Source organism: Lytechinus pictus, chromosome 17 (assembly GCF_037042905.1).
Source record: "Lytechinus pictus isolate F3 Inbred chromosome 17, Lp3.0, whole genome shotgun sequence".
Lineage (NCBI taxonomy): Eukaryota > Metazoa > Echinodermata > Echinoidea > Temnopleuroida > Toxopneustidae > Lytechinus > Lytechinus pictus.
This window is the reverse complement of record NC_087261.1, coordinates 27,109,052-27,134,204: the sequence shown is the minus strand read 5'-3', so window position 1 is coordinate 27,134,204 and position 25,153 is coordinate 27,109,052. Positions and strand designations below refer to the sequence as shown.

At 36.4% G+C, this 25,153-nt stretch overlaps 1 protein-coding gene across 1 annotated transcript in view; it reads right to left on the bottom strand.

Annotated features, from left to right (window-relative positions):
• Positions 1–17,066, bottom strand: part of LOC129280933 (DNA-binding protein RFX6-like) — a 31,342-nt gene extending 14,276 nt beyond the window's left edge. Inside the window, exons 1-12 of the mRNA XM_064112361.1 lie at positions 16,808–17,066; positions 13,842–14,010; positions 12,995–13,118; positions 11,805–11,866; positions 10,102–10,179; positions 9,475–9,502; positions 8,507–8,611; positions 7,478–7,555; positions 6,756–6,869; positions 5,393–5,442; positions 4,213–4,313; positions 3,599–3,657 (exon numbers count right to left, since the gene is read on the bottom strand). Of these exons, the coding sequence (XP_063968431.1) occupies positions 3,599–3,657; positions 4,213–4,313; positions 5,393–5,442; positions 6,756–6,869; positions 7,478–7,555; positions 8,507–8,611; positions 9,475–9,502; positions 10,102–10,179; positions 11,805–11,866; positions 12,995–13,118; positions 13,842–13,999 (957 nt within the window). The 5' untranslated portion in view covers positions 14,000–14,010; positions 16,808–17,066. The remainder of the gene's footprint in view (positions 1–3,598; positions 3,658–4,212; positions 4,314–5,392; positions 5,443–6,755; positions 6,870–7,477; positions 7,556–8,506; positions 8,612–9,474; positions 9,503–10,101; positions 10,180–11,804; positions 11,867–12,994; positions 13,119–13,841; positions 14,011–16,807) is intronic.
• Positions 17,067–25,153: the final 8,087 nt, after the last annotated feature.

Here is a 25,153-nt window from a genome sequence, read left to right as displayed (position 1 = left end):
TCCCCAACCACTCCATCACTGACATGATGCTACAGGGCATCGAATCTTTAGGTACCCGTCCTGACTCAGTCCGTACTACACTGGCGTAAATCCCGGGGGGGGGGGATGGGGGGATATATCCCCCCACTTTTCGAGGAGGGGGGGATGGCCTGTACAAACATCCCCCCCCCCCCCCACTTTTTACGAAAGAAATAAAAAAAAAATCACAAGAGATAATTGTTTTATTGGTGAAAATTCTTCCTAAAATACCGCTTAACAAATAAAACAATATTATTGAATCATAAAATGCAAATAAAGAGCCAGTTCACCATTTCCAAACGAAATACTTATGTCCTTATTATAACATTGAAGAGAAATCCCCGTTTCTTCTAATTCATCAATGTTGGGGTCTTTGGGAAGGGATTAAGATGGAATGTCAATTTTTTTTCAATGTAATCTCTAATAAAACAATTAAACCATCATGGGGAAAAAGATAATAATATTGGGGGGGGGGGGGTATTTGCCATATGGACATACAGTGGCGTAACTACGGGGGGGGGGGGCATGGGGGGCACATGCTCCCCCCCCCCCCCCCCCCCCCATCGGCTGACCAAAACAAAAACGGGGAAATGGGGAAAAATAGAAAAGAGGGAGAAAGGAAGAGAAACGTAGTGGGAAAGAAGAAAATATTATTCATTATAATGTTGTATTATAATTATGTTATGTTACATTACATAAGAAATATTTTTATCATAACTTCATGAAACATAATTTGCCCAGGGCCTACGTCTTCATAGTTCCTGGTGCTCGCATTGTCTGTTCAACGAGATATATAATCCTGTTGTACTAAAACATCCCGTTTTCAAGTCAATATAAACTAAATATATTTCCTAGCACTTGAGTTATCATTGTTTTATGTAGTGACATGAGCTTCTTTTACATGATTAAAAATGTGATTGCCCAATGTTAAGGTCTTCGTATATATAAAAACATTTCCTTCCGTGATTACGTTCGCATTAGTGGATTGGTGAGATATGTCTGCTCTTCATGAATTCCTAAAATCAGTCCTTGAAATGTCCCTTCTTCTGATCTGAATATCAAAAATTTTCAGCTCGCGCTTCGCGCTCGCATCATTTGGTTAATGAAATAGGTATGGTCCTAGTTAATTCCTACAAAGAAACCTTAGAATTCCCCACTTCAGGTCTTAATTATCTAAATTATCTAAATTTTCAGCTCGCGCTTCACGCTCGCAATATTTGATTAGTGAGATGCGTATGATAATCATGATTGCAATGAGTACAAAAAGTGTTTCATGTGTTCAGATGTAATTCTAATAAAATCAGCAAGCGCTTGGCACTTGCATTAGATGACTATGGTGAGATATGCATACTCTTAATGGATTCCTAAAATATATTCCTTAAAATCTCGCTGTTTGGGGTCAAAATATACGAAAATTTCAGCTCGCGCTTCGCGCTCGCATTGTTTAGCGAGACAGGTACCTATCATGATTACACAAATTTGATTATAATGTCCCTTCTTAGGTGTGAATATAAAAAATTCAGCTCGCGCTTCGCGCTCGCATTATTTGATCAGTGAGATACATATCCGTTCAATGACATTGTCCTTAAAATGTCTCTATTAGGTCAGAATAACTAGCAACCGAGCGCGCTTCGCGCGCTCACTCAGTGATTCGAAAATTTTGCTGGTGCCCCCACAATGCCGTGACCCACGGTCTGCCACTGTGGACATATCAATTACAATTCCTTGCATATCTAAAAACATGATAACAAAAAAAAAAGCCAAAATATTTCAGTCATCCCCCCCACCCCTCAACACGGATTTACGCCAGTGCCGTACTAGCAGGGAGAAGCTCTGGATGAGACGACTTCGCACCACCCAACCTCATGGCCTGAACATCCAAGAGGGGAACGACTGATTTTTCTTTCCTATCCACTTTCAATTTATATATACATATAATTTTTCCCCTCAGCTCTTTTGAATAGTTATATTATAGTTTCTTACTCCACTTTCCTCCCATATCTCATACAAGCTCAGCTCCAATTTTTCCTTCCTTATTCAGGCGATATAATAATTATTATATATAAATATATATATATTTGTTTTTTCTCCACTCACCTCTTTTAGATTTACCACATTTGCTTATTTACATGTATACTATGGTTTCTTCATAATACACCCCCTCTCTTCTTTATTTGCTTTTACCTTTTTAGGCAATTTGCTTCCTCTTTTTCACATACACAGGTTTTTTATTTTTTTTTTTCCTTTTTTTTTTCCTACTATATAGTCTTATGTTTTTTTCCCGTCACACCTAGCGGATTACAATATCAGTTACACCATATGTGTATTTCTATATTTTTTCATATACATTTCTTTTTTGGATATATTTATATACATATCACTTATAGACACATATTTACACTTACCTTCTTCTCTTAGTTTGTTTAATGCTTTATCATATATACTTATATGTCTTTTGCACATTATCAGTTGTTCCCCATTCTTTTTCTTTTTTCCCCCACTCTTATGCACCAGTTTATTAAGCCTTTCTTTGTAACCTGTTTGACCCACCTCTCACTAATTCTCTTGTTTTTCATCCCATCATCACTGTTTTGTTCCAGATCCTGTTTGATGTTGCCTGCCTCATTATTTCAATCCCTCTTGGCTTGAGGTCTTTTATTGGCCTTACTTACACTAACTTCCCTTTGTGTCTGCCTACTCCTTTTCTTTCATCCCCTTCACTAACCTGATTGGTCTTCTCTACTCACTAATGCCCCTTTTGTCTCCTTGTTTCTAGTGTTGCTGTAGCTTGTTTGTGGTCTATATTATGGTTGTTCCACTTTATATGTTTGTCATTTTGCCTCCGACGAAGATTCTGCTAGGATCGAAAGCTTAGGCCCCTTTTTGACTTTCTAAGATATTTCAATGGTAGTAAAGTATACACGCATAACTAAATCAATAGTGGAAATTTATTCCAGTAAACAGTTTGGTTATTTTTCGGAGGGGGGGGGCATTGGCGGCGGAAGCCAAAAATTTTAGGGGGGGGGGGCCACCAAAATTTTTTGACAAGCAAAAAAAAAAAGAAGGTTATCCACGTACCAAAAAAATTCCCGGGAGGAACCACCAAAAAAAATTGACAAGCAAACAACAACAACAAATTTAAAGGGGGACACGCAGTGGCGTACCTAGGATTTTCCACAGGGGGGCAAAACCGTCAGCCAAAAAATTTGACAAGCAAAAAAAAAAAAAAAAAAAAAAAAAAAAAAAAAAGGTCTTCGATCACAAATAAAGGATTTCGTACCAGAAAAAATTTGACAAGCAAAAAAAAAAAAAAAAAAAAAAAAAAAAAAAAAAAAAGGTCTTCAAGCTCGTCAGGGGACCATTGAAGGTCTTAAAGCTCGTCAGGGGGGGGGCAAAAAAGGTTTTTCAAGCCCGTCAGGGGGGGGTACAGATACGTTTTTGCATGGGTTGTGACTCGTCAGGGGGGCAGAGTGCCCCCCTGCCCCCCCCCCCGTAGGTACGCTAGTGGGGACACGTCCCCCCGCCCCCACCGCTTCCGCCGCCTATGGGGGGGTAAGAGCGGGGTGGGGTACGTGGTTACCTGTGCAAGATGAATGAATGACATCTGACGTCGGAGGCTCTGAACAAACGTTCCAACAACTGTCATGAAAAAAAATATATAAACATTAATTTCAATCAAACTCAAGTTTACCGTGGAGTGGTTACCGCAGCACTAAGACTAAACTATGGTAAACTTATTTCGATAATCACAATGGAAACCATGGTTCTTGATTGGCTCAGTGTTGAGCCTTCAACCATATTTACAGTAATTGGATGGTTACCACAACAGGGGACCGTGTCGTTCAGTCAACACACTTTATTACGTTTCTTCGTTGACTTGAATTTTATTCGGGATTGTTTTGGTTTGTATTTGGTCAACGTTATAAATTTAGTGCTTTATAGTTTTCCTTTATAAATCATCAGTAATCAAAATGTAATATTTCTCATACTGCCTTTTCATTTTCCTTTTCTTGGCTTCTGCTGATATCTGGACAGGTATTACGACGTTTCGTGACTATTTTTTTCACTTTGATGATTATGCAGGGTAATTTTTTTTATAATTTTGTGCTTATTAGGTAACTTTAAACATGACGAAACTGAAATGAATTTCGAATAAATCGTCGGTCATCAAACGAATTTTTCTAAGACTTATACCTTTCATTTTCTTTTTCCTGACTTCTCCTGGGATCTGGTCTAGGGACATCTCAAGCCAGACTGGAAGTTTTCTTGCGAACAATCTGATCTCATTTTGAAGGCTGCAGGGTTACAAACCAAATCAAACAAAAACAAACAAACATTCCATTATTATGAAGCGCTGTGGATTAGTCGCAGGAATTTCAGATGATCATAGGTTCGAATCCCAGCCATGGCGTAATTAAATTCAGCAAGAAATTAATCTACATTGTGCTGCATCACCTCCAGGAGCGGCGGAGCGAAGTTGGAAGTGAGGGGAGGGGGGGGGGGCATAGTGAAAAGAAGGACACATTTTCTTTCGTAAAGGGCACTAACTAAAACAAATAAAAAAACGATTTATCTACCCCCACTCACATGGCTCATTAAACTTGATGCATGTAGGATTATTCTTACATTTTTTTTCCTTCATTAGTAGTAACATAATTATAAAAATGAGAATGTTTTTTATTTTATTTCTTACCAATGATGCTGTTTCTTCATTGGAATTTGCAAAAGTATTGCAAATGCTGTGGGGCAAAGTATACATTCGTGAGGGGGCAATTTTCTTGCGTAAAAAAGGACACTTTTCGGTGCTTCAAAAAATGGGGGGGGGGGGGGTACTGCCCCCCCCCAGGATCGCAATCCCTCTATTACCTTGATAAGGTAGATTGGGTACCTGTAGTTACGCTGTTTAAGGCTTAAGCCGCGGTTTTTTCAAGCCCCTTTAATCCAGGATTGAGTTTTCCCTTTGTTCAGTTTCATTACTTAGTGATCAATTAAAAGCGGCTATATCCACCTTTTAATTTCTTCATTTTTATTTTATTTATTATATACGCATGTACAATATTAGGTACTCAATTACTTTCATAATTTCAAGGGGGATCCACACTTTGCAAACATTGCTATTAGTCGAACCCCCCCCCCCCCTCCTCATCTCCATAAGCTCTATTTTACAGACTTTTCTTTAAAATGTAATTCCTTTCATTTGTATCTGATATATATTACTTTATATAACTTTTAAATGGAAACTGAATAACAGAATTGAGTTGACTTTGAGTTCAATAGTGTGACAATGGGTAATTTTGCCGGAAGAAATATCCTGAAATCAAAATTCATACTAGAACAAAAATAATCTTAGTAGAAAAAAATTTAATCGACATACCTCTCGGGAATATCTTGGATGACCGTTGGGATTAGAACGTCGTTGAGAACCTTAGATGAATAAGAAGTAATGTAGGTGACTTGGATAAAATTGTATTGGAATGCTCGAATAAACTGCCAAATACCACAAAGTATTTTTAATGATTATTTAGAAAATTTGCAGTAGACAATAATGCACTTTTGAGTAAACAAAGACGAACTGCAAGTGAAAAGTATAAACATTTATGTTACCAGGGCACTGGGGTGCTGATGTAAATTTAACAAGCAAAAAAGGGGGGTTTATCCAAAGAAATTTTACAAGAAAAAAGGAGCTCTCCACAAAAAATGTAAGTCATTTTTTTATATTATTTTTTTTTATCCAGTTTGTCACACCTACCAGAATTCCAGGGGTGCTACCCATAGATAATAATAGACACCGTTCTCACTACTAAGAGCGTTTCCATAGCAACATGATTGCTTCGCTTAACGTGAAGTGATTTTGAAAACCACTTTCGTGCGATCACGTGGGAACGCTTGCAAAGCGATCTTCCAAACTGGTTTCCTGAATCGGTTTCCAGTGAACTAGCTTTACAAAGCGTAATGAGAACGGCCTCGTACACGCAACACCCCCAGCCCCCCGCGCTTTCCAGGGCCATGTATGTCACAGATATTGAGCGAGGTAGGCCTTTCAGAAAATTTAAGAAACCACAAGTGATTTTGATTGTTTGCAAGTGACGAGTTCGATTGCAACAGGACCCCGATTTGCTTCCAAGGCTACATGGGAAACTGGACATTCATCTAAAGCATCATATAATTTGCATCATAATGCTAATAATAAGTTTTATAAAAATGTGTTCTGTTTAGATTCGTGCTTCAGATTTGTTTTTAATTGATAGTGATGTTTATACGGAAAGCCAACGCAGCCATAATTCGTACCCGTACTACATATCGACATCCTCAATCTGAGGTTTCTGTTTCTGTTTCTGTTTGTGGTAACTCCCTCAGGAACTCGGCAGGACAGCATTTTGCTGGTAAACGCCAAGCTGGTATATAACCAATTACCTATGAAACATTTTACGTCTAGGTTAATCAGTCATAGTGGCTGACGTTATAGACTACAGACATCACTCTCGGGTCCTTTTTTATCAAAGTGGAGACAATGGCAGAGTTTGGATTCGAACTCACAACCTTGCGATTATGAGTCCAATGCTCTATCCACTGGACCACACGACAGGTTTAAACCATTGTGAACATGATGCGTAGACCTCCCGGCATGACTGCATACGAATTATGACTGAGTTGACTTTCCATAGAGTTGGCAGTCACCATCTTTTTTTTTCGAATTTTATAAAATAAATAATGCTCGAAGCTTAAGTGTCACATACCTTGTACAGAATGGAATCGCAAAGTACTACGACGTCAATGATGACGTCATAATTCAGCAGACAGGACAAATGAGGGGGTAGGCCTTGCCAGAAATGAAGAAGAAAATTCTGAACCTGAAATTGAATACAGAATCATTGAAAAATATGACAACAAAGAAAATGACCCGTTCCGAATAGTTTAAAACTCGAATACACTGTCTTCACCTCTTGACACCATCTGGGGGGGGGGGGGGTGCCCCTCAAGTTATCAAGTTAGTATAAAGTTGTGAAAAGAGAATATCAGTTAATAATGTATCTCTGTTAAATGAAATCATTATGATTGCAATTTGACTATGAAAAGCGTTTTATCGTGCACATTTCGTGTTAGTTCCAACTCAAACGAATGACGTTCATAATAGGGAGTAAACACTACTAGTACTTCAATCATCAGCTAAAATACCAGGTATTTCCAGTAAGTAACTAACTTTCTTATAAACTCGGTAAATTCTTACGTGTATTGATAGCATCTTTTGGAATAGCTGTTAACATTTAAGGATATCTACGTTATAAATCTAGCTACACACAGTTACAACAGACTAAAAAAAAAACCTTAAGCGTTCAGAAGCTTACTAAATATAACAATCAACTTAATGAGGAGGTTTAGCGTTTTGATCATGTTTATGAAATTTCGAACAAAGTCATATTAATAAGATAATTAATTCTAAACTGTTATTTTTTCTGACCTCATCAAAATTATTTGACACGATGACATCGAGCAGTCGTTGGGAGTGAGTTCGATACATCAGTATGAATATCTCGACCTGAAAAAGAGATAAAAGTGATAAACTCGGCGTCTTTACGATTCACAATGAATTTACCATGTTTACTATTCAACGATGCAATGATAGACATTGATTTGCTCAGGATTGGGGGCATTGGGGGACAATGCCCCGTGACTAAAAAGTCTTTTTTTCTCTTTGAATGGGGCGTCCTCTTGAATGGGGCGTCCTCCGGAAAGGGAGATCCGTGACAAGATGGTAACTAACCCTATTTCATTCTTTAATTCATCCATTCATTCATTCTTAATTATTTCATTATTCAATCCATCCATCCATTCATTCATTCATTAATTCATTAAGATCTGAAACTTCTCTTCATAGATTTAAGAAACAGTTGAAAACGTACTTGTATCCAGGATAGATGTAGATTTTAAGTGTTGTAAATTGATCTACAGTGTAAACGCTATGATATAATGTACTATGTATAGCGTTCCTATATGCCTTATCATTATTATTATTCATTCATTCATTCATCATTCATTCATTCATTCTTACTTATTTCATTATTTAATCCATCCATTCATTCATTCATTCGATCGTTCGTTCGTTCATTCCAACCCCTTGACGAGATGATAGCCCAACGAATAATGTTAACTCAAACAAATCCGAGATTTTTTTTAATTAGGGGCCCCTTGCAGAAAGAGTTGCAACCGATCATAATTCAGAAATGATAACGTGTTACCAGGGCGGATCCAGGATTTTCATAAAGCAAAATCACAAAAAAAAGTTTGCACCAAAAAATTAAGGACTTTTCGTCCACGAAAAAAATTTGACAAGCAAACAAAAAGGTTCTTCACTTTCACCACTTGTGTTTTAACGGCATATTCCCTTTAAATTGTTTTAATTGTGCCTCTCAAAGGGGGTGCATGGGCCGGCTGTATCAACCCCCCCCCCCCCCCGCTCCCCCCTCCTGGATCCGCCAGTACGTGTTACCTTTTCACAAGGGACCTCTGGCGGGAGAACGAGGTTGTGAGCATCCGGGTACTCGGGAAGAAGAGTACCCGTCTTGGAGCTAAGAGAGAACTTCTTGTTGGATCCCTATAAAACAAAGAAAATCAAATATTATAATATAAATTCATTTTCATTATAATATAACTGTTTCTGTAGTGTGATAGAAGCTCTTTTTTTCATATAGACCTATGTACACATCATTTCACACTAAAACTTGGAAATGGAAAAACAAACTTCATCACGTTTGTAGTCACAGAGAACACGGAGAGGGGGATTGTTTGTGCCGGGGAAGCCTCTGTGGAACATGAAGTGATGCAAAAAAAATGAATGAATAAAAAATAAGTATTTGTGAAAAAGTATTTCTTGGTTTGTTTGTTGTCTTTCTCAAAGTTAGAAGAAAGGAAGAAAAATTGTCAGAAAAAAAAGAAGAGTAGTACAAGAATAAGACGAAAAAGAAAAAAAGACGAAAAAGAAGAAGAAGAAAAATAAGAAGAATATGATGATGAAGAAGATGGAGAAGAATACGAGATGAAAAAAGGAAATGAAGGAAAAGGAAGAAATAACAAATGAAGAATACGAAGGAGATGGAAAATAATGTGAAGAAGGGGTATTAGAATGAAAAGCAGTTTTGGGGAAGTGAAGAAGAAGAAGAAGAGAAAAGAATAGAATAGAAGTTAAAGAAGAGAAAAGAATAGAAAGAAAGAGAAGAAGAAGATAAAGAAAAAAGATGAAGGAAAAAGTAAGAAAATATAATATGAATAATGCGACGATTGAAAAAGAAGGAAAAGAAGTAAAGATGAGGGATGTGGAAGCAGGATGAAGGGGTGCTGATTAAATGGTGTAAGAATGAAAGGGGTGATGAAAAAGGAATTTCAAAATGTGAGAAAAGACGAAGAAGAACACCAACAATAAGAAAAGAAAAGGAGGGCGAGGAGACATATTTTTCTTACCTCCATCTTAGGCTTCTTTTCTGAAAATCTGAAATAAATTAAACAAGAAAATTATTCAAAACATATAAGTTTCTAATCCTTGTTGCAGTAGCAGATTCCTACTTTGACTGCAGATGAGGCAGATTACATTCTTACCATTGATATGAAATTTTGGGTGAAAAAATATTGTACCTTTTAAAAGGGAAAAGTCAATGATGCAGAGGAAATGTTCATTCTTTATGTAGTCTTGACAACATGATACGTGCATCGATGTAATGTTGGTTTCCTTTACACAACCAGTAACCATGGTTACTAGTAATGTACACTGCCTTCAACAGTTGATACCATGGTAACAATGCTGCTCGTTGGCCATGTTAGCCAATCAAAATCAAAGCTTCTGTGGGAATTTCAAACAGCGAAAGATGCCATAATATTTTATGGCATGTCAATGTAACGGGGACAAGAATGTTGGCTTATTCGAAGATGCACTTCCAAATGTTTCAGGTAGCCTTACGTGGTTACTTGCTGAATTCCCCCCTCATTAAAGATATCCTAAAGTGCTTTCATTTTGGAATGTAATAAATTCATGGTTTCGAAAAGTTACCATCAACTGCGAATTCGTGACTTTTCCTTTTCAGAACGATTTACCTTGTTAGACCAGGGCCAGAATACACTGAATGGTAGTAGATGGAACTTCTCTTGATGCCAATCCCGTAATAGTGGTATCTGAAATGGAAATCGTACAACAGCAATGTGCGTGGACGTATGTATGTACATGCCAAAGGGACTACAATAAACAAAGGACCAGTTAATGAAGAAAAAAAGAATAAAAGGCATGGAAGGAATAATTGAGCTCGGAATTCGGCAAACGTCCCTGATTCTATTTAACCATGTGTTCGGAGCCATCAGGAGAAACTATGTCAGGCAGGCGCGTGGTGCATTAGCCGAATGTTCATTACAGATGGGTAGACAATAGATTTTCCCCGTGGAACAGACTACAAAGGAAAAATATGCGTTGTGATTTGTCATTGCACGTTCCGATGATTTCAAGCATACTTTTTTTTCAAAAAACTGTTCTTCCCACAGGCTTTACCAGCAGGGGATTTCTTTCATTCTTCACATGACGAAGATTCAATCTTGTCAGTGACAATCAAAATACATAACAATAAAATGAATTACAATAACGTAATTGCAACTAGAAAAGACTGTCGGGTTGATAACATTGGTAAGCTTATAAAAAAACAATATACCAGGGCATGAAAGAAAATAGGAATTAGATAAACCTGCAACTTCTAATAAACAAGATCATTCATCGTGTTCATGGCGCAGTCAAATTTCCCCTACGGCGAGTCGAAAACAACCAACTATATGTAACTGGTACAAACATGTTAAAACGGTTATTTTCGATTCGCCGTACGGCCGCCGTAGGGGAAATATAACTGTTCCATCATTGACACACATCGATCTCTGCTAACCCCCCCCCCCCCCTAGTTTGGGCTTGCAACTGTTGAATGATTTAAGACCTTTCTTGGGATATATGGGAAAAGAAATTCAAAATATTTTTTTAAACATGAACTGAATTGAAATTACTCGACGAGGCATAGGTGGTTGACCACAAGTCCACGCCTTAACAAAAAAAAAAGAGATTCACTAAAACCGGCATTTTTAACATCAATGTTAGGTGTTTGATCTCATTTGCATTACTTGCAGTCACAAGAAATCGTGAACGGACATTTCGTTAGTACTGAAATAATAAGCCATTCATATTCCATTTTAATCAGAATATTCTGCGCATGATCAGAAGAAGATCATTGGTACTATTAAAGTGACATTAGGGTTTAATATTTCATGAGATAAACACCAGCTTTGTTGACCAAGAACATTGTTATAACAACATGCTAATGCATTCAAAGTAGAAATGCATTAAATACCTTCATAGAGAGTTCATTGGTGTGTTGTTCAAGTACCATGTGCCGACCGCACAGAAACGTTGTGAGCCAAACAGAGCGCTAACAGTAAGCTCAGTCACATCTTTCGGATTGATAAGTCAAAACATTTATTTCAATGTTAAGCAATACATTGTAACATTAGGCATCGCCGCCACTTACCGGTTGTAACAGGGCCTCTATTAGTGCACTGTTCATGCTGTTAGCGCTAACAACGCTTTTGTGCGGCCAAGTACAGACCTATTAAATTTCTTCATTCTGCTATGTGAGGCATGCTAACACAATATCTTGCTTTGAAATCTGCCTATCATGATGAAAGAAATTAAAGGTCTTTTGACCAAAATTGCCCATGATGCAATTGCGAAGTTGGAAATAAATATTGGAAATAAACGAAATATTTCTTACTTTGATTGGCCTCTCGTACCAAGACGCCTGGTAGTCAACTTGGGAAACTTCTGTCGAATAATCTATGGAATGCACATGTGGGAAAACCAAAGATCAGTTTTGAAAATAAATATCATAAACGCCTAAAAAGTAAATAATAGTAATGTCAAATAATATGCATACCTTTTAGCCATTGCTGCACTCCTTAATTTCCCTTTATCTGTAAATTCATGCTAATCAAGTTGGTTTCAAAAAACGGTTGATGTATAATATTTAATAAATATTCTGGATGAATTTAGAAATCGAATTTAAGAGGGAAATTCAAGAGGGTTGACAATTTAAAAGCGCAATAAGATTCGATAGGTCCGATTAAAGCTTTCACGGCATTTTAAAATTGACCATGAAAATCTTATCGACATTGAGTGAAATTGTATCACTAAAAAAAGAAACAATTTCGCCTTTCACTTACTCGTGCCCAAACGGATCAATTATTATTTTCCACAGCAGTTGGTCAATACGTCTAAGAACACTGACCAGTATTTTTGCCTAAAATCTTGTACTGAATAGTCACAATATTGATGGAAGTTTACTTGTTAAGTTTTTTGTTATTTTGGTGATTATAAATGCAGAATTGGCATGATTAGCTCAAAGAAACATGTTTATTATGAATGCATAAATACATTTTCGTCAAATCAAACATTTATTTACATATCAGGATAACACAAATGATTATAACCATCATCATCATCAGCATTACCTTCACTATCTTCACCATCATCTTCATCATCGTCGTCATCATTCTTGCCATATCGTATCTCTCTCATCATCAACGACATAATAATTAAAATCTTCATCATCATCATCATCATCACCATCATCATCATCACCATCATCATCATCATAATCATCATCATCATCACCATCATCATCATCATCATCATCATCATCACCATCATCATCATCATCACCATTATCACCATCATCTTCATCATCATCACCTTTACCATCTTCATCATCATCACCTTCACCATCATCACCATCATCATCATCATCACCATCATCTTCATCATAATCACCTTCACCATCATCACCATCATCTTCATCATCATATTCACCATCACCTTTACCATCATCACCTTCACCATCATCATCATCACCACCACCATCAGCAACAGCAGCATCTTCATCATTGAACGACGAAGATGTCGTACCTTTCCGAACGTTGCAGCACTTGATGGAGAAAAGTCGTGCTTCTTGCAGAAATCCAGGTAGTGTGTATAAAGAACACATCGAGGTACACAGATGCCGTCTGATCGCTCGTAATTATCCGATAGCCTTAAAAAATGTTAATGAACTAAATTAATTTCAACAAAAGGGCCTACAATTTTACACCATCATAATAAAGCTCAATACGTTGATGCCTTTGACTATTTACAATGTTAACGGCCTTGTTTGTTTTGCCTTAACATTATTGTCATTATTAACCTTGACATCGTCGCTGTCGCCATCACACAGCAACAATCGTCATCATTAAAGCTCTTTACATATATTGTGAATGTCATTTGATTTCAAATATTTTCATCCCATAGTATCATCCTCACTAAGATTCTCATCATCAGCATCACCAAAATCATCATCATCATCATCACCATCATCATCATCACCATCATCATCATCACCTTCATCATCATCAATAGCTTCATCATCACCCTCATCATTATCATCAGCAGCAGCAGCAGCGTCATCAACATCATCATCAAAATCACCATTCAGAGCGGTATCATTTTCATCACCGTCGTCAACGTTACTATCCTTCTCAACATTGTCGTCTTCATCGTCGTCACCATTATCATCATCACCATAATCCTCATCATCATATCACCATCATCACCTCCTTCATTGCCATCACCATCTTCATCCCATCGCCAACTTTCAGCAACTTCGTGCCAATCATGTTTTCATCCCCACCACCCATCACCATTTCAAATATTATAGCAGTCATTTGTTGTGTGCCTATCTGCTTTCCAATTAAATCCCAATACAATTGAAAGACCATACCAATTCAGCGTTTCTACAAGTTGAACGTGTTTTGTGCTATCCAACGCCTCTCCCGGCTCATCCGTCGCCGAGCATTCGGCGTGGTTTTCACTCCCCTCTCCACTGTCTTCCAGCTGTGTTGACTTTCCCAGCCCTTCAGGAGTATTCGAATCAGACATGTTTGCTCGTCCTGAAAATGAAGAACAATTCTTTATGAAACCTTTAGATCTGCATGAATGTGCCATCAACAACTTGGTAAACAAAATGTTGAAATCCCATTATCATAATTTTTATATTCCCTGGTATTTTAGTGAAATGGATTCAAGAGGTGACACAATAGCCGAAATACCCCGGGGGGGGGGGGGCCACTTACATTGACGAGTGGATACCATGCGCGACCAAAAAAACACGTAAAAAGGATGTCCTTTTCACGATAGGGCACGTTACGTACGTAACGTGATAAGGGTGTCAAAAACACAAAAATAATGAAAAAAGGGTGTCTATTTCGCTAGGAAAATTACGTGTTTAGGGTCGAATTTGCGGGAATGATAAAACAAAATTAAAATGTTTTATAAAGGATGTCCATTTTACCCCAACACTTCGTGTTTAGAGTCCGATTTGCGCGAGGTGTAGAAGGTGGGGTCGTACTAAACCAAATAAGGTAAAGCTGACGACCGAAGGACCCGTAACAATAAAACATTCCTGTACTTGTTTAGGGGTTCATTTCAGGGAATATTTGCCAAGAGTATCGTTTTGTTTCCAATACTTGTTAAGGGTAGGGTTTCACACGCCAATACTTGTTAAGGGATGCATTTTCAGAATATGGAAAATACGTGTTTAGGGTGTTTTTCGAGACCCCATGGTCACGCATGGTATCCACTCGTCAGTGGAAGTGGCCCCACCCCCCGGGCATATGATGAATTCTGATGGTTGAAATAAAATTTCTACACCGAACGGGAGTGTTGATCTTTTTTCTCGATCGTTTCAGTTTGTCGAGGTTTCTAAATTATATATAAATAGCCTACAATTTACATTGAATAGTTTTACCATTTTTATGGCATTGTGCACTTTCGCATAAATCGGCTAATCATATATGCGGAATGACAAAAAGAACAAGAATCGGTTCTCTCATTCTCTTCATCTTTATCCTTTTCTCAAAATGCGAAAATTAATAAACAAAACTCTTTTGAATTCTGATAATAACGTAAGTAACGAAAATAAACAGCGGATGAACCACGGAAACTATATCATGTATATTGTGTAAAATGATATTCATTCATGATTCATGAGGACCATGATATTTAATTAACACCAAACCCAGTGAATGACATGGTGGATTATTTATGAAACCCTTGAAAGCAGCTGAATCAATATCAAAGAGAAAAATCAAAGAAACATATTGTTGAAAGTTTGAGGAAGATTGAATGAATAATAAGAAAGTTATGAGCATTTGAATATTGAGATCACTAGTGCCATGTAGATCCTCCCATCGGCAATGCGACCAAGATCTGTGATATCACACACGTACAACTCCCTCATTACTTTAGTACTTATTTAACTTATATTCTCACTTTTATAGAGTCTATCACAATGTTAGGTGTTTTCTTTATGAGATGACAAGTACAGAGGTTTCACAACATTATATCATTGATGAATCGTTTGTCATATGATTAGAATGAGCAAAAAGAGATGTTTTGGGGTATATTTTCAGTGTCCGAATGGGAGAGTTGTACGTGTGTGACATCACAGATCTTGGTCGCATTGCCAATGGGAGGATCTCCATAGCATTAGTGATCTCGACATTCAAATGCTCATAACTCTTTTATTGCTAGTCCTATTTTACTCAAAGTTTTGTTGGTCTTATTCTCTGATTTTTCTGCTTTCACAAAAGCTAACTTGCTCCAAGAGTTTCATTCTCCTTTAAGTATATAATTCTATAATGTAAAATTTTGTGAAATTTAGATGGATCTTGACTGAGTAATAAAGGTTTACACTCAGTGTTGTGATCTTGTGGGGTTTACAAACGTAAAATATTTTTATTGCGTATTTCTCGGGACCTTGCAAATGGATGAGCTTCAAAGCTGGATAGCAAAAAATCAAGCACCTCGACCCATGTTATTTTTTGCATATTTGGAATATGCAGGTGCTAAAATATCTTTGTGCGAAGTTTGGTGAAAATGACACTTTAACTGTAGAACGTCCTTAAATGCCTCTGGTTACGACCAAACAATTATGTTCTAATACGAGTTAATATAAGATTTATCCAGATCAATAGGATAATGATATTTTCATTCAGCAAAATCAGAAACTTCTAAATAAAATGAAGTTATTTTACCCTTTTTTTAGAAATAAAAGGAGAGAAAAGCTAGAGACGGTTCTTAACTCGCAATCAGACTCGAGTGCCGTTTTCTTTTTTCTTTTCCCACACAAAAATAAAGGACTATTTTTGGCGTCACCGGGTTCAAGTATATACTGAGGATAGAAGAATTTCGTCACGCATGCACTCATAAAATTCTTGTAAAATCATCACTCGATGCATGATTAAATGGTCTAAGATTTGACTGCACTGTTTCCATCTCTCGATATCTCCATTCTCTCTCTCTCTCTCTTTACCCTGTACGTCGGTATCCCTTCCCTCTCTTCTTATTTTTTTATACATATCTCTCATTTTCTTGTTCACCTTCTCTCTCTCTATAGGGGCAATGCAAGAAAATATTTGCAATCAATCGCAAATATTTTTACAATTGATAGATCAGTTTTAGCTCTAGCAAATCAGCTTACACTCCTTTCAAGGAGCAGATAAGCAATAATTTGCAATTAATAAATACACAACATAATTATGATTAATTTAGAGAGCAAAAAAAAAACCCAAAAGACTTGTAATTGATCGCAAGTTTCTTGCAACACCCCATAAGTCTCTATCTACATCTATCTATCTATCTATCTATCTATCTATCTATCTATCTGGCTATGTCTTGTATACTTACTTTGCCAAGATGTCGTCGTCCCAAAGATTCTATGATGTTCTATTCCTCCAGACCGAGTATCTTGAAGTATAAGGTCGAAGTGTTATTCCGTATTTCCTCGTTGGGTGACTGCTGCTGTTCCCATTTTTAAAACGTTAGATTTCAACTTTTCCTTTGTTTCTGTAGATGTTCGTGCAAAAGCCAGGTGCGAAGTATGTATAATGAGAGCTGTATCATGAATTCCCGATGTACAACTTGCATCATCCCAAAGTCATTGTGTGGTCTCGAAAGAGATGCAACGTCAAAATTCATTAGAGCATTAATATCAATATTTGATGAGGGTGATTAAAGGTAGTACAAAGGGGGAAAGTTTGGGAAAGCGATGGCTGAGAGGCTGGCCAAATCAAACTGGACGGTTACGTCACTATGTGTGTTTTGCAGCTCACGGCAGAGGATATGTACACAGTATCACAGAATGAATGGCATTAAGCACTGCTTAAAATGAAAAAAAAAATTGATTTGGCATCATTGCACTTTCAATCCTCGTCATTTATTCGGGGCGGTAAGATTTTAATGTTGTTTTTTCAGAATTAATAATAATAATAATAATAGGCATTTATATAGCGCCATCTATCTACAAATAATCTATTCCGAGGCGCATTGTTTATTATCGTTATTACCTCCCCCCTGGCTTTAGCTCGAGCTGCCTTTCAGCGCTCAGTGCATTCAAGTAATTAATCCTGCCTGGTACCCATTCACCTCACCTGGGTTGAGTGCAGCACAATGGCTAGGATTCGAACCCACGACCCTCTGTTTCAAAGTCAGAAGACCAACCCACTGGGCCACAACGCTCCACTTATTCATTAATATGTATATATTTCTTTTATTCAACTGTTCAATTTCATTAAACTGAATCATCAAATTCTCTCTTTTTTGTCCTTTTTTTTTTTGGGGGGGGGGGGTAATCCTTTCTCAACCATGTCCTAACTCACGCTATTCGGATGGCGACGTTAACGATTTATCTCAGACATAAATAATCCCAGTTTACCATACGCGCCGGAGGGGGAGGGGTTCGGGTTTATCTATATTCATTATACACACACAGCTCTCTAAATTGAGTATTTCGAGAAAAAATAGCCCCCCCCCCCCCCCCCTTCCGCTGTTTCAGGAGCTTTATGCGAGTAACGGCTTAAGGCCTTAAACAAAATCCTGGTAAAATCGTGTATTTCTGCAATTTGAAACGAATATTGAATTTCTCAATGAACCGCACGATACTATAAAGGGGCATAAACCTCCACTCTAAAAAGGTATTGGGTAAAAGTGCTCCATGAGGGTAATTTTGTGTCCAACCAACACTGGGCATTTCTTTTGGGCATTTTTAATTATCCAGTGTGATGAGAATTTTGCCCATTCTAAAGTAATTGCTGCTTATTTTTTTAAACATTACTGGACAATATGTTTCCCGCATGGGTAAAATACTGCCCCCAGATTGGTTGGACACACATCGTGGTGGTAAAAATTTTACCCAATATTTTTTTTTTACAGTGTCCTATAAGAGTCTAGAGGTCGATAAAAGTTGTTATCAAATATATCGATTTTTTGCAAATCTTTCCACCAGCACCAATGCCGCCCGTTAATCAAGGGCCAGGGTGAAAAGTTCGACGTAATTCCCTTTTAGGGTCTTTTGAAATTTGTTGACATACCTTGTAGTCATTGACCATCCACGTTCTTCAGTAAATGTTCCTACGCAAATAGGCGCTAATCCAATCATTTTGACCAATAAACTAATATTGACAAGGCTCCCGTAACACAAAAAGTCGGCGATTAATCGTAAAATTGATTTTCAGGATTAATCGAACGTTGTAGTCAATGCGAGCGAACGATCGTAGAAAGATGTTCTCCGATCATTGCTCAGCTTTGTATTACGGGCCCAAGAGCTATAAATCTACGAAGCCCCATCGAAAGTATGTATAGCTTTATCAATAGATTATAATTCACTGAGCAAAATGCCGAAAATTTCATCAAAATCGGATAATAAATAACAAAGTTATTGAATTTTAAAGTTTCGCAATATTTTGTGAAAAAAGTCGTCATGAATATTCTTTAGGTGGGCTGATGATGTCACACCTCCACTTGTTCTTTTGTATTTTATTATATGAAATTAGGTTTATTCAATTTTTTTCCTCCAAGAACTAGAAAAATTGGATTGACAACTGATTAAGTGTATTAGATATTTATTGCTGCAACTTATTTCATTATAAGGGAGACATATTATTCACACAAGTATGAAATAATGACAAAATTATGATTTTATGTAATAACATAAGAAAACGGAAAATGGAGATGTGACATCATCAGCCCACCTAATGAATATTCATGACGACTGTTTTCACAAAATATTGCTAAACTTTAAACTTATCCGATTTTGATGAAATTTTCGGCATTTTGCTCAGTGAATTTTACTCTATGTACATGTATTAAGATATAAATATTTTCAGCCCGGACCATCCCTTTAATAGTTCCATGATGAACTCAAAGCCCTGTTATTCCTATGAGGTCGGGGGAAAGAGGGGATTAATCCCCAAAGTTCTTCAATAAAACCAAGTAAAAAAAAAATAATAATAATTCCATCTACACTTCACAAACACCGGTGTTGATTTAACACCAGCCCGGTATCTATATCGGTCCACACCAGAGAAGCGTTGAAACAACACCAGTTAATAATCAAACCGACATTGGTTTGACACTAATTGGTGTTGCTTAAATGCCAAATTGGTGTTAGCAACATTAATCCGGTGTTGTTTCAACACCTCTCTGGTGTGGACCGATATAGATACCAGGCTAGCGTTAAATTAACACCGGCGTTTTTGCAGTGTAATTGTTATTTCTTTACATCCCCCACACACCCTCATCTACGCACCCTCACACTTTTGTCAAATCCGTCCACATCTAAAAACCGTTCCGCGTCACCTGCCATATACACATTTCGGACAGGTTTACTTTATCAGTATAGTCGTCAAGCGAAGGGAGTACGAAGTCTACACTGGGAATGACAAAATGTTTTGGTGGAAGGGGGGGGGGGGAGATTGGAAGCCACTGCTCCTCTGAAAATATTGCAACTATTGTAATGTTTGAATAGGTAGTTTTATTTTGAGGGTTATATTGTTCCATCAAAATTCCCCGATTTTCAAGGCCAATTTACTTTCTTACCTGCAAAATCTTTGACAGGGTTATTTAAACGTGTCAGGGGTTCACTGCGAAGATATTGACGTTTTTTTCTTCAGAGTTTTCTAGAAAAAGATGTTTAATTGTTAACGAAAACATTTAAACTCCCAATGCAAAGAACAGATCAATGTATATTCAGGATTACTTTCAGGATTGTAGGTAAGCCCTCCATTGCTTTACATACCATGTATACCGTGTGAGAAAAAAAAACTTGACATCTCAAAAAATTAAGTTAAAAAAAATGTAATGAACACATAATTATTATATATGGTCTGAAAAGGGCATATTCTTCCAAATAATTTGATACCATATTTGTGTGGTATGTGTTAACGCATGGATGATCAGGCGGTATTGTTTGCAGTGAAGTAAATTTTAAATTGCGCCAAAGTAAGGCGTCACTGCTATGAATGAATCCAGAAGTCAGTGACGTAATAATCCTACAAGGGTTGCATTAAAATCCATTTCAAAACAATTTTCTTAAGAAAAAAAAAGAGAAAAGGGAAGAGAGAAGGGTGAATTATTATTTTCTGAATAATAGTTTACTGAATACAGAATTTGATTTTCCTTATAAAAATGTCAAAATTTTGGCTTGGTCGCAACTTCTTGTAAATTTACGTGATACGACATATCTAGCCCCCTCAAAATTTTGTCCCATTACGCCACTGTAGATAAGTCATATTTTCTTTGCCCTTTTCGAAAGAAAAAGTGCCTTTTTTCCCCTGTGCCTCCCCCTTTTCTCCACTCCGCCGCCCCTGCGAGTATATAATGCAACACATTATCATCTCATTTGATCGAATTATTGATAAATGACATCAACTTCGGTAGACAAACGCATCAGAAAAAAAGTACGCCCACTTAAACAAAAATAAAATCACAGGAATCGTTTCGTTAAGGTTCAGTAATGGTGCTGTCTTTATTCATTTAATGCTCTTAATAATAATTACAACATCTTTACAACATTTTACCATTGCTTACATTCGTATGCAGATATACATTTTGCGAAATTTATCGTATTATTTTATTATTATTATTATTGTTATTATTATTTTTAATATTATCATTATTATCATTAATATTCGAATTCAAATTCAATAATGGTATTTTATTTTACAAATTCAGTTGTATACATGGCAGCCAAATGGCTGAAAATTTAGCATGCTTACAATAATTTTTGAGGTTATCATTATTATTATTTTTATTATTATTATAATTGATATTATCATTATACTATTATTATAATTATTATCATTATTTAGTCTTATTATTATTACTATTAATATTATCATTATTATTATTATTCTTATTCACGCCATGGCTACCAGAACACTTTCCCAATACATGTATCATTCTAGGACCTTTTTGTCTTTTTATGTGCTCACTCAAGCACGACTTGCATTTATACAGTGACATGAAAGATTTTTAAAATTATTTTCCAAGTCTTCACCTCATCTAATATTTTATTCACTCGTCTTCCTCCTCTTATGTTTCCCTTCAGTCTATTTTTCTCCTCTCTTTTCCCTTCTTTTTCTTTTTTTCTCCCCCCCCCCCCCCCTTTGCATGGCTGATAGCCAATTAGTGTATAGAGAACGGTCCTGCCAAATGCTTTTCCTTTGATAAAAGCTGTGAAAGTATGTTTAAAGGGGGAAACACTTTTTCTTGAGTTAAGATGATTTCTTAGGGAAACGCAGGACATCACATTATGATTGATGGGTTTAATTACAGGCAATCACGTGACTGCATTCTGGTCAATCGTAGCGCTACAATAAGATTATCCATTAATTTGGTTAGTTAGTTTGCATATTTAAAAAGAACTTATAGCCTGAGACAGCATTTGTTCATTTTCACCAGGGCCCTTATTGAAAGATGATTAGTACTTGAATATAATATGAAGAAATGTACATCATGCAGTCGATACGTCTCTAAAGAACATATATGTATCCAAGTATATAATCCTTAGATACCGTATTATCCAGAGTGCAGATGTAACGGACTATTTCAAGAATGAATTCATTGACAGTGTAATGTACAGCAGGGTCAGTATGTTCACTGTAAAAACTGTGGTGTTAAAACTGACACCAATTGGTGTTGATAGAGGACCACACCCTGAGGTGTTAAAATAACACCATAGAGATTGAACATAACACCAAAGAGTGTAAATGTAACAACCATAGGTGTTGTAATAACACCTGTAGGTGTAAAACTAACACCACCAATTTAATACCGGTGTAAAATAACTGGTGTGGTCCTCTATGTACACCGGTTAACACCACAGTTTTTGCTGTGTAGTTTAGTGAGCACACGCAATGGTTAAAGCATCAAAATAACGCCAATCAAAAAACAAATATGTCCGATCATCCCAATAGAACGTGTATCATCTTCTAGACTACAATAGGTAGGCTGAAAGGCATTCAATAATATACAAATAATCCATATTCATGAGATCAATGGACAGAATACTTCATGAGGTAAAAGATGAAATTATCCATTCAACGAGGCGTAGTTGAGTTGAATGATCACTCATTTCAACTTTCACCGAATAGAAGTTTTCTGTCCATTTCACGAAAAGAACATTCATTACTTGTTTTATATGACACCTAAAAATAGTAATTTTGCATTTAAAAATTTTAATGCAGAAGTGTCTGTCAGTCTGTTGGTTGTCACGTATATACACACAGGTGCACTGTAAATGCGAGTGTGTTTTAATGTGTCCTGCCGGTGGTGTTGGCGCGCGCGTGCAATGGGCAAAATCATATGGATCCAAAACTGCTCCATGAATGGGTCCAAAATTGCATGGGCAATGACGTAATTTAAAGGTCAAGTCCATCCCAGAAAAAAGTTGATTTGAATAATTATGTAGATAAAAAATCAAATTAGCATATTGCTGAAAATTTCATCAAAATCGGATATAAAATAAGAAAGTTATGACATTTTAGAGTTTCGCTTATTTTTCACACAACAGTGATATGCACAACTCAGTGAAATGCAAATGAGACAGTCGATGGTATCCCTCACTCACTATTTATTTTGGTTTTTATTGTTTGAATTATACAATATTTCAATTTTTACAGATTTGACAATAAGGACCAACTTGACAGAGTCATATAATATTAAACAAGGCTAATTCCACATGTTCAGGGAGGAATTTAAAACTGTTTCACTCGACATTGAATAGAAAATCAGAAGATTTCATATAATAACATACAAAAGAAATAGTGAGTGGATGACCTCATCAGTCTCCTCATTTGCATACCGAACAAGATGTGCATATAACTGTTTTGTGAAATTAAGGGAAATTTTAATATGTGATAACTTTCTTATTCAACATCCGATTTTGATGAAATTTTCAGTGTTTTTCTTGTTGGATTTTTCTCTTTTTATTCCAACCAACTTTTTTGTAAGAGTGAATGGTCGACATCAAACAACCAACAAATGACAAGGATATATCTAGGTGTCATATAATTTCCAACAAACATGTTTGCAGCTGTGCCTTCGACCCAAGAGTTGTAAGTTTTGAAAGTTGATCATAATTATTTACAGTACATTGCAGCAGCATCATTATCATGTGACGTCATATGCAGTCAGCTGCTACAACATTATATCATGCGAATTAAATGAATAGGCATATATACATTATAGATTTCCTTTTTACAAACACATTGTATTCTACTTGTGGGGATACCCAGGCTGAACATAACTTCTTTATAAGCAGAGTTAAACTAAATGCGCTAAGCGCGGAAAAATTCCATTAAAAAATATAACTGAAGTAACGAAGCTATGACATGTTAAGGTTTGGCAATATCTGTGAAAGAAATGTTGTCGTGATTATTCATTAGGTGGGCTTATGATGCCATGTTTCATAAAAATAATATTTTCATTTTGCGTGTGTGCATGACATACGATTTTGTACAGATTATATTGTAAATGATTTTGTATGGATTATATTGTAAATTTATATCTTGTGAAAATGGAAGAAAATAAATGTTTATTTGAATTGAAATGAATACCACTTTTGCAATAACACAAATTTCAGTACTGATGATCTATGTTTTACATTCTTTGAAGAGGAAATTTAAATGAATACAATTTCATGCAATAAATATAATGTGTAGATATGACATCATCAGCCCACTCATTGCAAATTCATGAGACATGCATATTTCACTGAAATACTGCGAAACTTGGAAATCTCATATCTGTGTTAATCCATGTCAAATTTTGATTCAGGTTTCAATGTCTTGCTTGTATAATTTCATTTAATTATCTGTTTAAATCATGTTATGTTCAGCCTAGAGTACACCCTCAATTGCAAACGTATAATAAATAGTCAATATATTATGATCAATGAAATACATTTGCTCACAACCACACACATTAAAACGAGATGTTAGAATGATTAACACATCAGTTCGCCCTCTGCCCTTTAAAATACATTCAAATGTTACATGTAAATCACCATAAACATTTAAGATTCAAGGCTCTCGTTGTGTGGGCCATTCTAAGAAACTCGCATATAAATTTTGCGAATAAAGTGTAATTCCCCAAATCTGCAGAATTGGCGTTACCAAAACGCTGAACACAAATCAACTACAATTGGCGTGTACACAAAGATCCACTCTTTATTTGCGGACTAACTTCGTATTTCTGGCAAATCCCAATGCCTGTGAATATAATAATTTTTGCAAATGCGATTTTTAAGCTCTATCGTTATCTAATTTCCAAACATCGATTACACGGATTTCTAACAAAGGCACTTAAATATCTACCAAATATCATTCCAAACCAAATTGGCAATTGTTTAATAAATTGCACATCAAGAAGTATTATTCAATATTAAACACTCGTCTTGTTTCTTTATTCCTCGGAAATTTAAAGCACCTTTTTGCAAAAAAATGGTAAGACTGACAATTTATATCAATATATTTTGATAGTTACACATTTTATGCTTCATGATGACTACCCAAACATTCATATCTAATAGTAACGATTTGAAAATAAGGAAACCAGACTAACATCTAGTCATTTTAGTCGCATGCGAATTAATTTGTATTTCCTACGACTTTTTGGCACATTTTTCTGTCCGTATCTCAGACAACCCATTTTGAAGATTTAAAGTCAGACTGGAAGTCTTATATTTGTATTTTA